This window comes from Hyla sarda, chromosome 2 (assembly GCF_029499605.1).
Source record: "Hyla sarda isolate aHylSar1 chromosome 2, aHylSar1.hap1, whole genome shotgun sequence".
Taxonomy (NCBI): Eukaryota; Metazoa; Chordata; class Amphibia; order Anura; family Hylidae; genus Hyla; species Hyla sarda.
Window position 1 is genome coordinate 277,791,327 of NC_079190.1, and position 12,760 is coordinate 277,804,086.

At 40.6% G+C, this 12,760-nt stretch overlaps 1 protein-coding gene across 3 annotated transcripts in view; it reads left to right on the forward strand.

Moving 5' to 3' along the window:
* KIAA0319L (KIAA0319 like) overlaps positions 1 to 12,760 on the forward strand; it is a 127,720-nt gene that overhangs the window by 71,366 nt on the left and 43,594 nt on the right. For all 3 annotated transcript variants that reach the window (XM_056557201.1, XM_056557200.1, XM_056557202.1), the window contains 2 exons: positions 677 to 884; positions 10,235 to 10,336. In XM_056557201.1, coding sequence (XP_056413176.1) covers positions 677 to 884; positions 10,235 to 10,336 — 310 coding nt within the window. The remainder of the gene's footprint in view (positions 1 to 676; positions 885 to 10,234; positions 10,337 to 12,760) is intronic.

A 12,760-nucleotide genomic window follows, 5' to 3' on the forward strand; every position in this document is an offset into this window, starting at 1 on the left:
AAAAAATTATACTTTTCTGTATAGAAGAACGTTTCTTCAGTCATTTTACATAAAATGCACCCCTGTATCACGCTATTAGGTTCCGAGCAGGTGATTTCCATTTTTGGCACAAAGGTATAATACTCAACTTAAAGCAGTGGTGCCACCCATAACTTCTGTGTGCTTAAGTCATTTTCACACTGCGCACCGGGAAATACGCTGCGTATTCTCCTATGAGCAGACACACAGGGTGGGACCAGCACGCTGACTTGACTGGGACACACAGGCCTACTTTGAAACCTCACCACACAAAGGGAGCACACAATCTAGCAGCCTCAGCATTATGTGTCAGCCAAATATCACAAAATAACCTACAAAAACTGACACTCATTTATAGGTGAAAATGCAAAAAGATTTTTAAAAACCTACATAGTAGCACTACTGTAGCCCCAGCAATTTGTATAAATAATTACCTGAATGGGACATGCTGGTCTGAAGACTAATACACCCCACCACCACCCCGGCACTTGTTTTGTACGCCTTCGTCGGGAGGTCATGAGTTGAGTCAGTTTGTGTAGGCTCTTAAGTCTGGAACGTTATTGCATCAAACACGTATAGTTTCAAATACATAAATATAAGTTGAAGGTTGAAGTAAATTTGTTCCAAACTCTTCTGATCACTTTTTTTTTTATTATAGACAAATACTTCATCTTTGCCCACTGTTATACCATCTGAAAGCTCCGTCACTGGAAGGCCATCTAACAGTATCAATTACACAGAATCACTGCCAATTGATGGCTCACCAGACAGTGGTAGAGAAAAAAGTATGAGTACACTGGCACCCATCTTACTAAGCAACACGAGCGTTCATCCAACCACTGTTCCTACGAGTTCTGCAGCACCAGGTAAGAAGATTGTCTTAACATCTCTTGACGTTTTTTATTTAACTCTGCTAGTTTGATTTCTAGGCATTACACAAATGACACACAGAACAACCTTATACAAATCTATACGTATAATAATAATTATACATATAAAAAGATACTCCTCTTCACTAATACCCAAAAATATAAGCATATGCTCAATTCATAAGAAGACAGATCTGTTAGTATAATATACAGCTGACTGCTCCCCAGGATCCAGACAGGCTTCTCATCATAAATACGATATTCTGAACATCTGCATGGCACGACTGATCAGCTTCGTTTTATGGCTCCATAGACTTTAAAGGGGTACTCCGCTGCTCAGTGTTTGGAACAAACTGTTCCGAACACTGGAGCAGGCGCCAGGAGCTCGTGACTTCATAGCCCTCATGATGTCACGCCCCGCCCCCTCAATGCAAGTCTATGGGAGGGGGCGTGACGGATGAATGATTGTAGAACTGATCCTATCCATTTGAATAGGATAGTTCACATTCATCCGGCATCTCAAGTGGTACATACGACAAGGGTGCCGGACAAGGCAACGCATCTTTCTGCCTTCCCCTGTCCGGCATGCACAATAATGAATGCGGGATCCTAAACAACTGATGCCAACCGATGCACTTTTGTCATTAGACGTGGCATCAGTTGCAGGGAGTTTAGGCTGAGCTGGATGCCGGACATATGTGAACACAGCCTAAGTTGACATGCTTTTGATTTTAAACCCACGGCACAGACCAATTTTTGCACAGGTTCTTAAAATCACATCCACATTGCTGCTACTGTAATGCCCTGCCGATTTTCAAAGTGGCAATGCCCGGTGATAAATGCATATTGTGATGACTGCATTAGCTGTTTTACGTTTCGAGGACGAATAAAGACCAGTATGGCGCAGATGAAATATCACTATAAATGTTCACATTTGTGGAGCTGGGGAGATAATATCGCACAGCGCTTTTTATTCCACCCTCTCTAGAGACACAATGGATGTACTTATCTGGGTGGGCTCTATAAATCTCCTCTGCCAGTGAAGACTTTCACCAATTACATTTAGCTCAGGGTTGGGTAAAGTAGTCTTAGCCTATGTCTGTTCTTTTCATGTACTGTTGTTGGGCTTTTCTTCACCTTGAAGGTACTTTTTAGGCTGCTTCATTGAAGTCTAAAGTCATTTGTGCACCTAGTAATTTTAATTTGGTCTTGAGAGTCAATTATTTGACAATAATTCTTTAGTGGTCGGGATCGCTTTTCATGTATAGTTAGGCAGACAGGTTTTGGTGTTTTGTATTGCTTAGGATCACGTCCCCCACCTTGGAACAGATCTGTTTTTAGGGGAATGATATTCATACATTCATCTAAAATCAGTCAGAAAGACCCTGCACAGTAATCCTTGCTGCTGTTTTATATTAGTTAACTCTTTTGTTACTGTATTTGGATTTGGATTCTGTCCCTGCACAAATAACTGGAAAATTGTACCCAATTTATACTCTTCTATCGGGTCTTCAAATAACTTACATTTTACACGTTACATTTAATTACCGTAGATGCTTCACTCCCTCAATTGTAATAGGTTGTACCAGTTGCCAATTTAGCTCCTTTGGTTAAGCATATAAACAAATTAGCATTGTTTTTAGTTTTTTGTTTTGTTTTTTAACCAGAAATGTATGAATCCAGAAGACTGGTCACATTAGATTTCATACACTAGATGGTTGCTCTACTCTTTCGCAATGCTGTATAGTAGAAATCCCCAACCATGATTTTCATGTGAACCATATTCTTACGAGCTACAATAAATCCCAAAATAGAGGAAATCTATATTAAATGTCTAGAGACAAGAAAACTAGAAGTTCAAATTGTTATATGCATCTGTCACTTTAAATAGACTTGTAAAGCTACACACATAGTTTATAAGCCTAATCCGGGCATACGTTTGATGATCATTTAGGCTGCTCTATAGCCATAAAAATAAACCTGCTGTTCTCCAGGGCCGCAATACCTCTCTCCGATTCCCCCTCTTGATTGACAGTCCTGGTGGTCCTATTATTCAGTAAAGCTACTTTATATTTATAATTATTATTATTTATTTTTTTTTTATCAACTGGTGCCAGAAAGTTAAACAGATTTGTAAATTACTTCTATTAAAAAAATCTTAATCCTTCCAGTGCTTATTAGCTGCTGAATACTACAGAGGAAATTCATTTCTTTTTGGAACACAGTGCTCTTTGCTGACATCACGAGCACAGTGCTCTCTGCTGACATCTCTGTCCATTTTATGAAGTGTCCAGAGTAGGAGAAAATCCCCATAGCAAATATATGCTGCTCTGGACAGTTCCTAAAATCGACCGAGATGTCAGCAGAGAGCACTGTGCTCGTGATGTCAGCAGAGAGCTCTGTGTTCCAAAAAGAAAATAATTTCCTCTGTAGTATTCAGCAGCTAATAAGTACTGGAAGGATTAAGATTTTTTAATAGAAGTAATTTACAAATCTGTTTAACTTTCTGGCACCAGTTGATAAAAAAAAATAAAAAAGTTTTCCACCGGAGTACCCCTTTAAATAAGTTTTCGAGATATCGGATAGACATGTTATAAGTTTTTACTCTTTCCCTTATTTGTTGCAATTTAATGGTTTATCAGGATATGAACTTTAATGTAATGTTTTTCTGCACTGATTTAAAGCTTGCTACTGTTATACATTTTTTAACAGAAGTGGTTTTAGAAAAAAAAAAACGCAATAATATTGCTGAGGTTTTTTACTTATTTTTACTACCTCTGTGTATGAAATGAACCCTAATAGGTGTCATCCTGCCCTGTGTGCAGCTATTTCTATATATTTAGGGATAATATGTTTTGGTTTATTAAAATAAATCCCTTTAGATAAGAGAAAATAAGTGTATGCATTGATTTTCTCTAGACAACTCTCTTGTAATTGATAGTAACTATGTCATTGCACACATTAGCTCATGACCTGCCCCAGAAGTGGATTTAGAACAGAAAAAGCAAAATCAGCAATTAGGAAACAATGTGTTTCTAGGTAATCCTCTGGGGATTAGATACTTGACAGTGTATCTAGGGGGTATTCCTTCACAGTCAGTTTTTTGCAGAGGGGACTCTATTAGCTTTTGAAAAGGAGCACTTGTTAGTTCCAGCCATCCTCGGGAATGACTGTGTTCCCATATCCCGGGCCAGGAGGCTTCCCTGCAGCCAATAATTACCATTCAGGATCCACTTGTATTGTCTTATCTCCCTGGTGTACTGGAATTCATTGTCCCCCGCATGAAAGACGTTTTTGTTCCTTATCCAATATTGAAACAAAGTATTCCCTTGCCCTTTACCATATCCTTTTGCCAAACCACAAATGAAACAAAGAAAAAGGTAGGCATTTTCTCATTTCTTATACACATATTCCTTTGTATTTCCTTCCTTCCATACCCTATTTATTTTCCCTTGAGTTTTCATAATTAATATGAGGTGTTTTAATTAATTTTTTTCTGATGACAAACATGCTTCAAGTCTAGGGCTTACAGCGTGGAGATAATATAATGTCAGAATATATAGGGCAAATAAAACCTTCCTACTGTACTTTATCTTTCTGTGTATGTTATGGCATTGTAAGGCTTGCCAAAGCACGCGGACATGTATCCAATGGTTATAATGGTTTAGTGCAGAATAAATATCTTCCCTGTATCCTTGGGAAGAATCTTCATATCGGTGTCCACAAATTTCAGGGGAAACAGTAAAGTTGTTAAAAGCCACCTTGGTTTTGTTAAGAAATGGAAATGCTGGCTGTACTCCACTTCTATTACTTGATCATGCAATCCCTAATCTTTTCCCTCCCACTTTTATTGTCTTACTCACCGTATTGCACACTCCTTTCCACTTTAACCTTATGACTGATGTGTTGATGTGTCTTATAATTTTCTTTTCTACCCACGTGAACAGTGACACAACAACAACTGCATCTGTTTTTGTTACTGTTTCTTAGTTTTTGTTACGCTTTGTTATACTTCATGTATGAAAATGTATGGAAATATTTATTCCCTTAAGGCGTACCCATCAGATCCAACAAAAAAAATATTTTTTTTTATATATAACTCATTACCTAATCCTGACCATGTACATCAAATTTTTATGTGTCTAGCACCTTTATTATTTTTTTATTACACTTTTAATTTAGCTCACTATTCTGATTTCCTCTCAAAGGGAGGGGGCGTGGCCTCACTGTTCAGGTCTCCGCCCCCTCCCTCAGTATGCTCTTCTCGCATCTCCCCTAGCATTAGCAAAACTACAACTCCCAGCTTGTCCTCACTGACAGTAGCGAGACACAAGCTGACAGTGGGAGGATTTTTCCTCTAGTTGTGAGCCCTGCGCTCACAGCTGTCAATCAAGGAAGTGTGTCCATGACATAGGTGATGATGCATGGACACAGCAGGACTAGTATGTGTCCAAGCAGGCGGGGGGGGGGGGGGGGCGCAGTTGTTTGAAAATTTTGAAAATACTGAATACCAAAATACCTATTGGTTTTACATGCTTTACAACATATCAAAAGTTTTTGTATCTGACAGTGCCCATTTAACCTTTGTTCTTTTTTTCTTAAACTGTTCATTAAAAATGAATGCAAAAGAACCCCCACCAATCTGGTTGCTTCCCACACTTCTCCTTTTTTATTATATGGTCTAGTTAAAAAATAAGTAAATAAAAATCTTCTTGGGAAAAAGATAAGAATAGTTGTCTATAGCAGTCAGGTCACTGCTTTATGTTTTCTTATCAGTGCTGGAAAATAGTAATAACTAGCTAAGTACCCGACATTGCACATTTTTTTCTTCCTAATCCTTGTTGGAGAGGAAAATCAACAAATGAAAGCTTTTGACTTCATATCCCATCCTCCTATATTGTTATCATATCCCAACCCCATATCCTTCCCTCATATCCTTCCCTCATATCCTTCCCTCATATCCTTCCCTCATGTCCCGACCTCATGTCCCGACCTCATGTCCCGACCTCATGTCCCGACCTCATGTCCCGACCTCATGTCCCGACCTCATGTCCCGACCTCATGTCCCGACCTCATGTCCCGACCTCATGTCCCGTCCTCATGTCCCGTCCTCATGTCCCGTCCTCATGTCCCGGCCTCCTGTCCCGGCCTCCTGTCCCGGCCTCCTGTCCCGGCCTCCTGTCCCGTCCTCATATGTCTGCCTCCTATCCCGACCTCCTATCCTGTCCTTTTCTTCCGTCCTCAGCATCCTCACATCCCGATCGACCTCACATCTCGTCCTCACAACCCTTCTTCATATACCGTCCTTATGTCCCATCCTCATATCCTGTCCTCAGGTGGGACTGATTTGTGATGAAGATATTGTAAGCAGAAAATAGAAGGGGACGTGGCTTTGTGGGACTGGGCGTGATTTGCAAGCCAGACTGATGCACAAAAAGGGTAGATTATAAAAACCCATCTTTTATATAAGGGTGTATAAAAGGGTTAATTTAACTATCATATCTTTTTATTTGACATATAAGTAACATGTGACCAAGTATTATCGAAATATCTCCAGCCATTTGGAAGTTATGCAGTAACATATATTTCCCATTGACTTGTATGGGACTTTTAATAAAAAACCCGACCCTGGAAAATGGGGATGAGTAAGGGTTAAATCACCTATCCTATGTTTGTTGTTGACATATAAGTAACATGTGTGCCAAGTTTCATGTTAATATCTTCAGCCAGTTGGAGGTGATGCTGACACATACACACACACACACACACACACATTGAGTTTTACATATATATAGATAATCTAACTGGTTTCTGTAGGAAGATGGGCCTGGGGAAAGGCTATGATTTTGCTAGGTTTTTTTTTCCATGGAGCTGTTTGAATTAAAGATAACAACCAGTTTTCACTATTTTCATTGCTGAATCATTCATGGTTGTCCACCTCTATTATGTCTGTAGTAAGCAACAAGAACACTACTGTGATAAGAGTTTTGACTACAAGAAAGCAATGTCATCTTGATGAAGTCATATGAGAGATAACAGTGGTGTTGCACTGCATTTTTTTGTCCTTTGCTTATCTCCCGGTATATACTGTAAACATAACCATAGACTTCCATTATCCAACGGATGCCAAAAGTAAACCATTTTGGCCTCCATGTAGGTGATTTATTTGGCATTTATGTTTATTGGCTGCTTGAAATAGCACGGGCTGCTGCATTATCCTATTAAAAGGGAACCGGTCATCAGATTTTGCCCAATATAACTGGTATCCCTAACTTTACGGAGCAAAGCATTAATATCGGCACTACCCAGGCTGTCAAAGCCGAGTCGGAGTGATTACAGCCCGGAGTGCCATGACTTCTTCCAGATCTTGCATGCCTTGATGACTACTTGCATAAATTACCATACAGTGCCGGAGACTTTTCAAATATATCGTGTTATTTTTTTTTGTTTGTTTGTTTTGGATGACTGATGCTGCAAAGTATAGACATACATACCACCAATAAACACTGCAAGACGCAATGTGGAAAAAGCCTTGCTTAGGAAATGTGTGTAACATGGTGTTTTCTAAGTGTAAAAAGATCTTTATTTATTACAATTGAAAACCTGTCAGACTAAAGTGCTTTCAGAAACGTTACATAACATTTTTATCATCTTTTCATGTGATGTTTTTTTGGTCGTTGGTAAAAGGGTTTTTACGTCCTGAGTTAAATGTCAGCTGCCTCTTCTTTGCTCTTGAGGAGTAATCCCACCATCCCCCACCCTGCACTTTGATAGGTTTGTGGACTTTATATCTGATTCACTTTCTTATCACGTTTAATGTTTTGGTATGTGATCTGTTTCGCTTACTGTACTGAATGTCTACTAAAGCCCAATACATATCAGAACAAAAACTAAGCCGTGAGGGGGAAAAGAACTGCCTGTACAGATCAGATACAGGATTGTATAGAGGCACAGATCTGTACTGTTGCTGCACTGAATTCCCCAGTATCACAATGGCCTCCATAATTCGTATTCTTAAACATGAATCTTCTTTGAGCTGACAACAACACCCAACTAATAAATTTGGGGAGAAGGGCCTTGCTGAGACCCAACAGTCACTCTGGCAGAGCTCCAAAAATCCTGTGTACAGCTGGTTGCAACTTCCAGAAGGTCAACCATTACTGCAGTACTCCACCAATATGAGCTTTATGGAAAAGTGTCCAGAGGAAAGCCTCTCCATAGTAAAGACACATGAAAACCCACCTGAAGATTGCAAAACAGCACTGAATGGACTGTCACGTTGTGAGAAACAAGAGACTCTGGTCTGATGAAACCAGAATTGAACTTTGTAGTCTCAATTCTAAGCTTCTTGTCTGGAGCAAACCAGGCACTGCTGATCGCCTGCCCAATACCATCCCTACTGTGCAGCATGGTGGTGGCAGCATCATGCTGTTCCGGTTTCTGTCAGCATCTAGGAGGGGGCGACTGGTTAGGGTTGAGAGAAAGCAACATAGAGCTGTGAGCTGTATTTAACACTATGCTTCTACCTTTTAGAGAAAACCTACAGTAGTGTAAACATTGGCTTGCAGTTAGTTTTATGTGCCAGGCTGGTTGTGAAGTGTCTGCTTGGTGGCTCCTCTTTGGTTCCCCTGCCAGGCTCACTATAATTCACAAATGTCCCCATATACTAAAATAGTGAGAGATCTGTCAATCATGTGGAACCCTGCTAGGGAAGCCAGGGGGGCTGCCCAGCAGTCATTTCTCCAAACCTGGCACTTAACACTGGCCACAAGCCAATGGTAAAGCTTTAAATCTTTTCTTTAGAAGGAAGTTGTGCTTTAGACATAGCTGATTATGATCGTGGGACCTGTCACCAAATTAGAGCAGCATGATCGTGCTGCCAGGTGCACTATGATGTTGTCTAGCTATAAAGTATTAAGGCTGTAGGCAAAAATAGGTTACAATGTTTTGTGAGATGACACCAGTCCACATCAGAGGTTATGGCCTTCAAAGATTAGTGTTACTGTCATTAAAAATATCTTTTGACTTTTAAATCGGACAAGTCAAAAGTTGTTGATCACATTTGGTCTTCCTGCTGAGACTCGATACGCTAGTGAGTTATTAGCCGATGAAGTGGGTGGGATTGCACTTTGCTCCTAGGCTATCTGAGAGATCTGTCCACTTCTCTGCGTAGACTTCTATGTATAGAAGTGAACAATCACTCGGCCATCCTGGGAGTGGGGTGCAATGCCACCCACTTCCACGGCTATTAACTCATGATCGCAGCAGGTCTCAGCCGTGAGACTCGATGAAATCAACAATTTTCAACTTTTCAACAACATGTCAGAAGTTATTTTAATGACAGTAACATTTTAAAGACGTTTTACAGGGAAAATTCATTGATCACAGGATTGGCCATCAATAGCTAATCAGTGGGGTGCCAACACCTGGCAATCAGCTGCGACACCCTAATGTAAATATATAGGGGGAGATTTATCAAAACCTGTGAAGAGGAAAAGTTGTCCATAGCAACCAATCAGATCGCTTCTTTCATTTTTAACAAGGCCTCTGCAAAATAAAAGAAGTGATGTGATTGGTTGCTATGGGCAACTAGAAAACTTTTCCTCTGCACTGGTTTTGATAAATCTCCCTAGACTTGGAAGCCTTGGCTCAGTAAATTGTGGTTATGTATTACTACCGTATAGACTTGAGTATTAGCCGTTCTGTATATAAGCCTAGGCCCCTAATTTCACCCTAAAAACCTAGGAAAAGTTATTGACTCGACTATAAGCCTAGGGTGGGAAATACATCATCCCCAAATTTCCAGTAATACAAATCATTAAGGTGACCAAGCTGTTGTAAGAATGACAGCTATACATCCCACCCCAAACCCCCCACCACATCCCTCAAAGATATTGGGCCCAGTGTACATGTGTTTTCTGTAGCACGAGGACACCTCTGGCGGCTTCTTATCTCTTATAAAAACAAAGGATCAAGCACGTTGAAATTCAGTTTTTCCTATTCTGTTTTTCGTCCATCATCTGCCCATTGTAGCAGAGCCTGGAAACCACCATACACAAGTCATATCTTAGCTTACTGGATGCCCGTGTGCATTGGGGGAGGGTGGGTATCAGAGTAATATACTTTTATGCTATTTAGGTTTTCAGGTGAGTCTGTCTTAAATATAACACTTATGTACTTCTTGTCCAACAGGACTATCTTCATTTAATATGGGTCTCCTTTATCTACCTCCTATTCTCAAGTACCACCATTTTGCATCATAGCTTGTACATAGTCCATCATTATATGTGTGTTGATATATATGTGTGTAGATACAAGATAATTGTATTTCTGTATTCTTTTTCTAGTCACCAACAAGCTTGTGGTATCTGCTGGTGATAGTGTTGAGGTCACCTTACCAAAAAATGCTGTTCAGCTGAATGCGTTTGTCCTTCCTGAACCTCCTGAAGGTAATGCCATCTGTTGGAATGCTTGTTTTGCACACTACTCATACTTTCATCATTTGTTGTATTATCACTGTTTTACCTCTCCTTCTCCCCTAATGTGACTAGTGTCTGAATAGTAAACAGGGCTGATATTCTTCCAGATTACCGATCAATAACCTCCTGCATAGCTCTATGAAGTGCTTTCTGATAAACAATACCATGGAGAAGAGAAGGAGGTTCACACTGTTCGTTTCTTTTTTGCAGTTTTAGGGTACATTCACACGTACAGGATCCTGCGCAGATTTGATGCTCAGGATTTGTATCTGTGGATTAGAAGTTGTGCTCAGTCATTTAGTTTACATTGAAATCTGGAGCAGAAAATCCTGCGCATCAAATCTGCATACGTGTAAACGTACCCTTAGCATGTATTTTTTGTTATGGTTGGTAATCTTTCATGTCTCTCAATGTAAGTTACCAACCAAAACATAAAAGATGCATGTTAAGAAATGCTATAGAAGCACACAGTGTGAACCCAGCCTAACAAGGCCATTACCATCATAGCTTCCATGTTCAAAGGGTCCCTGCCAGGTCAATTCAGTCATCGAAAAAAAAAAAAACATGTTGGCAAGTTTTCTTTAAAGGGTAGCTCCCACCATCCTATTTTTTTTTCTGTCCCTGCCTATTGCAAATCTATCCCTAACCCCCTCCCTGCTTTTAATTTTTATTTTTACTATATTAAAAATGCTTTTGGTCTGCCTGGCAGTGTGCTCACTACCAGGCAGACTTCCCCAGCAGGCACCACGTCACTGATGCCTGCTGGGGGGGACTTCTGCCCTTAGTTCATCTACACAGGGTGCCTCCAGCTGTTTCATCACTGCAACTCCCAGCTTGCCCTGACATCTATAGGCTGTCAGGGCATCCTGGGAGTTGAAGTATTGAAACAGCTGGAGGCACCCTGTGTAGATATACTATTAGTTACATGCGGCGCTAGCCCGTCCCCTCCGTCTCCTCCCCGCCCCCCAGCATGGAAGGGAGTAGTAGTACCTGTACTAATTGACAGATCGCCCCAGGTCCATTGCGATCCTCCTGTATAATTTATAGATGTGGCCCGCCGCTCTTCTATGGTCCCCTGCACTGCCATATATGTACACCTATTCATATTTCCCGCAGAGAGCTGTGATTGGCCAGACGGTTCAAGCCAATCACTACTCTCTGTTGGAAATATGAATAGGTGTATATATACGTCAGTGCAGGGGACCATAGAAGAGCGGCCGGCCGCATTTATACATTATACAGGAGGTTGACAGCGGGTGTCAGGAGTGACATCCGCTGTGATCTTTCCTTAACTGCAGGTATTACTACTCCAAACAAGGAGCACACTCTGCTCAATACTGGGAACTGTAGTGCCTGCATTAATAGACAGATCACAACAGGCGTCAGAAATTACACTTGCTGCGATCTGTCTATTAATGCAGGTAATACAGCTCCCATCATGGAGCAGAGTGTGCTCCATGTTGGGAGTAGTAGTACCTGCAGTCAAAGACAGATCACAGCGGGTATCACTCCTGACACCCGATGCGATCGTCCTGTCTATTGCAGAGATGCGGAGCGGCTCCATACAGCGCTCGCATCTCTGTACTATACTCCCACCAGTGATATGAATAGAACATCACTCATTCATTATTAATGAATGATCCCTCTGAGAGCTGTGATTGGCAGCAACCATCCGACCAATCACCACTCTGGGCAGAAAATATGAATGAGTGATGTTCTATTCACATCACTGGCCGGAGTATAGAGCAGAGATGCGAGCGCTGTATAGAGCCGCTCCACATCTCTGCTATATTATGGACGATTGTATCGGGTGTCACGACTGACACCTGGGGCGATATGTCTATTATTACAGGTACTACTACTCCCATCATGGAACAGTCTGTTCCATGCTGGGAGTAGTAGTACTACCTAAAAAATGTAAAAAAATAAAAATAAAGAGAAACACACACACTCTTGTGGAAGAAAAAAACGCCAAAAATGACAAATTTCACACAAAGGTAAAAACGCCAGAAAAAACACCAAAATGCAGGTGTTTTCATGCCTAAAAAAACGCAGTACAAAAACCTCAGTGGAATGCTAGCCTGGCAATGATCGCTTTTTTTTTTTCTTTACTGATTGAAGGCAGATATTGAAATGTGTTCATTTTTTCTAATCTGTTTTATGATTTGTATTTTTTTTTTATTTCATGTTTTTTGTACATTATTATGGGAGATGCCATCTTGCTTAAGCTGTTTTTAACAGCATTAAAGATATGTTTTACAGCAAGCCCCATGGAAATACACAACAATAGACAGATATTGTCCCATTCACATAGATGGAAATGGTATCTGTGCATTCTCTGCGCTTTTATGGGGAGTCTGAACTTTGCTCTTCATCTATTGTGAAGATCTTATC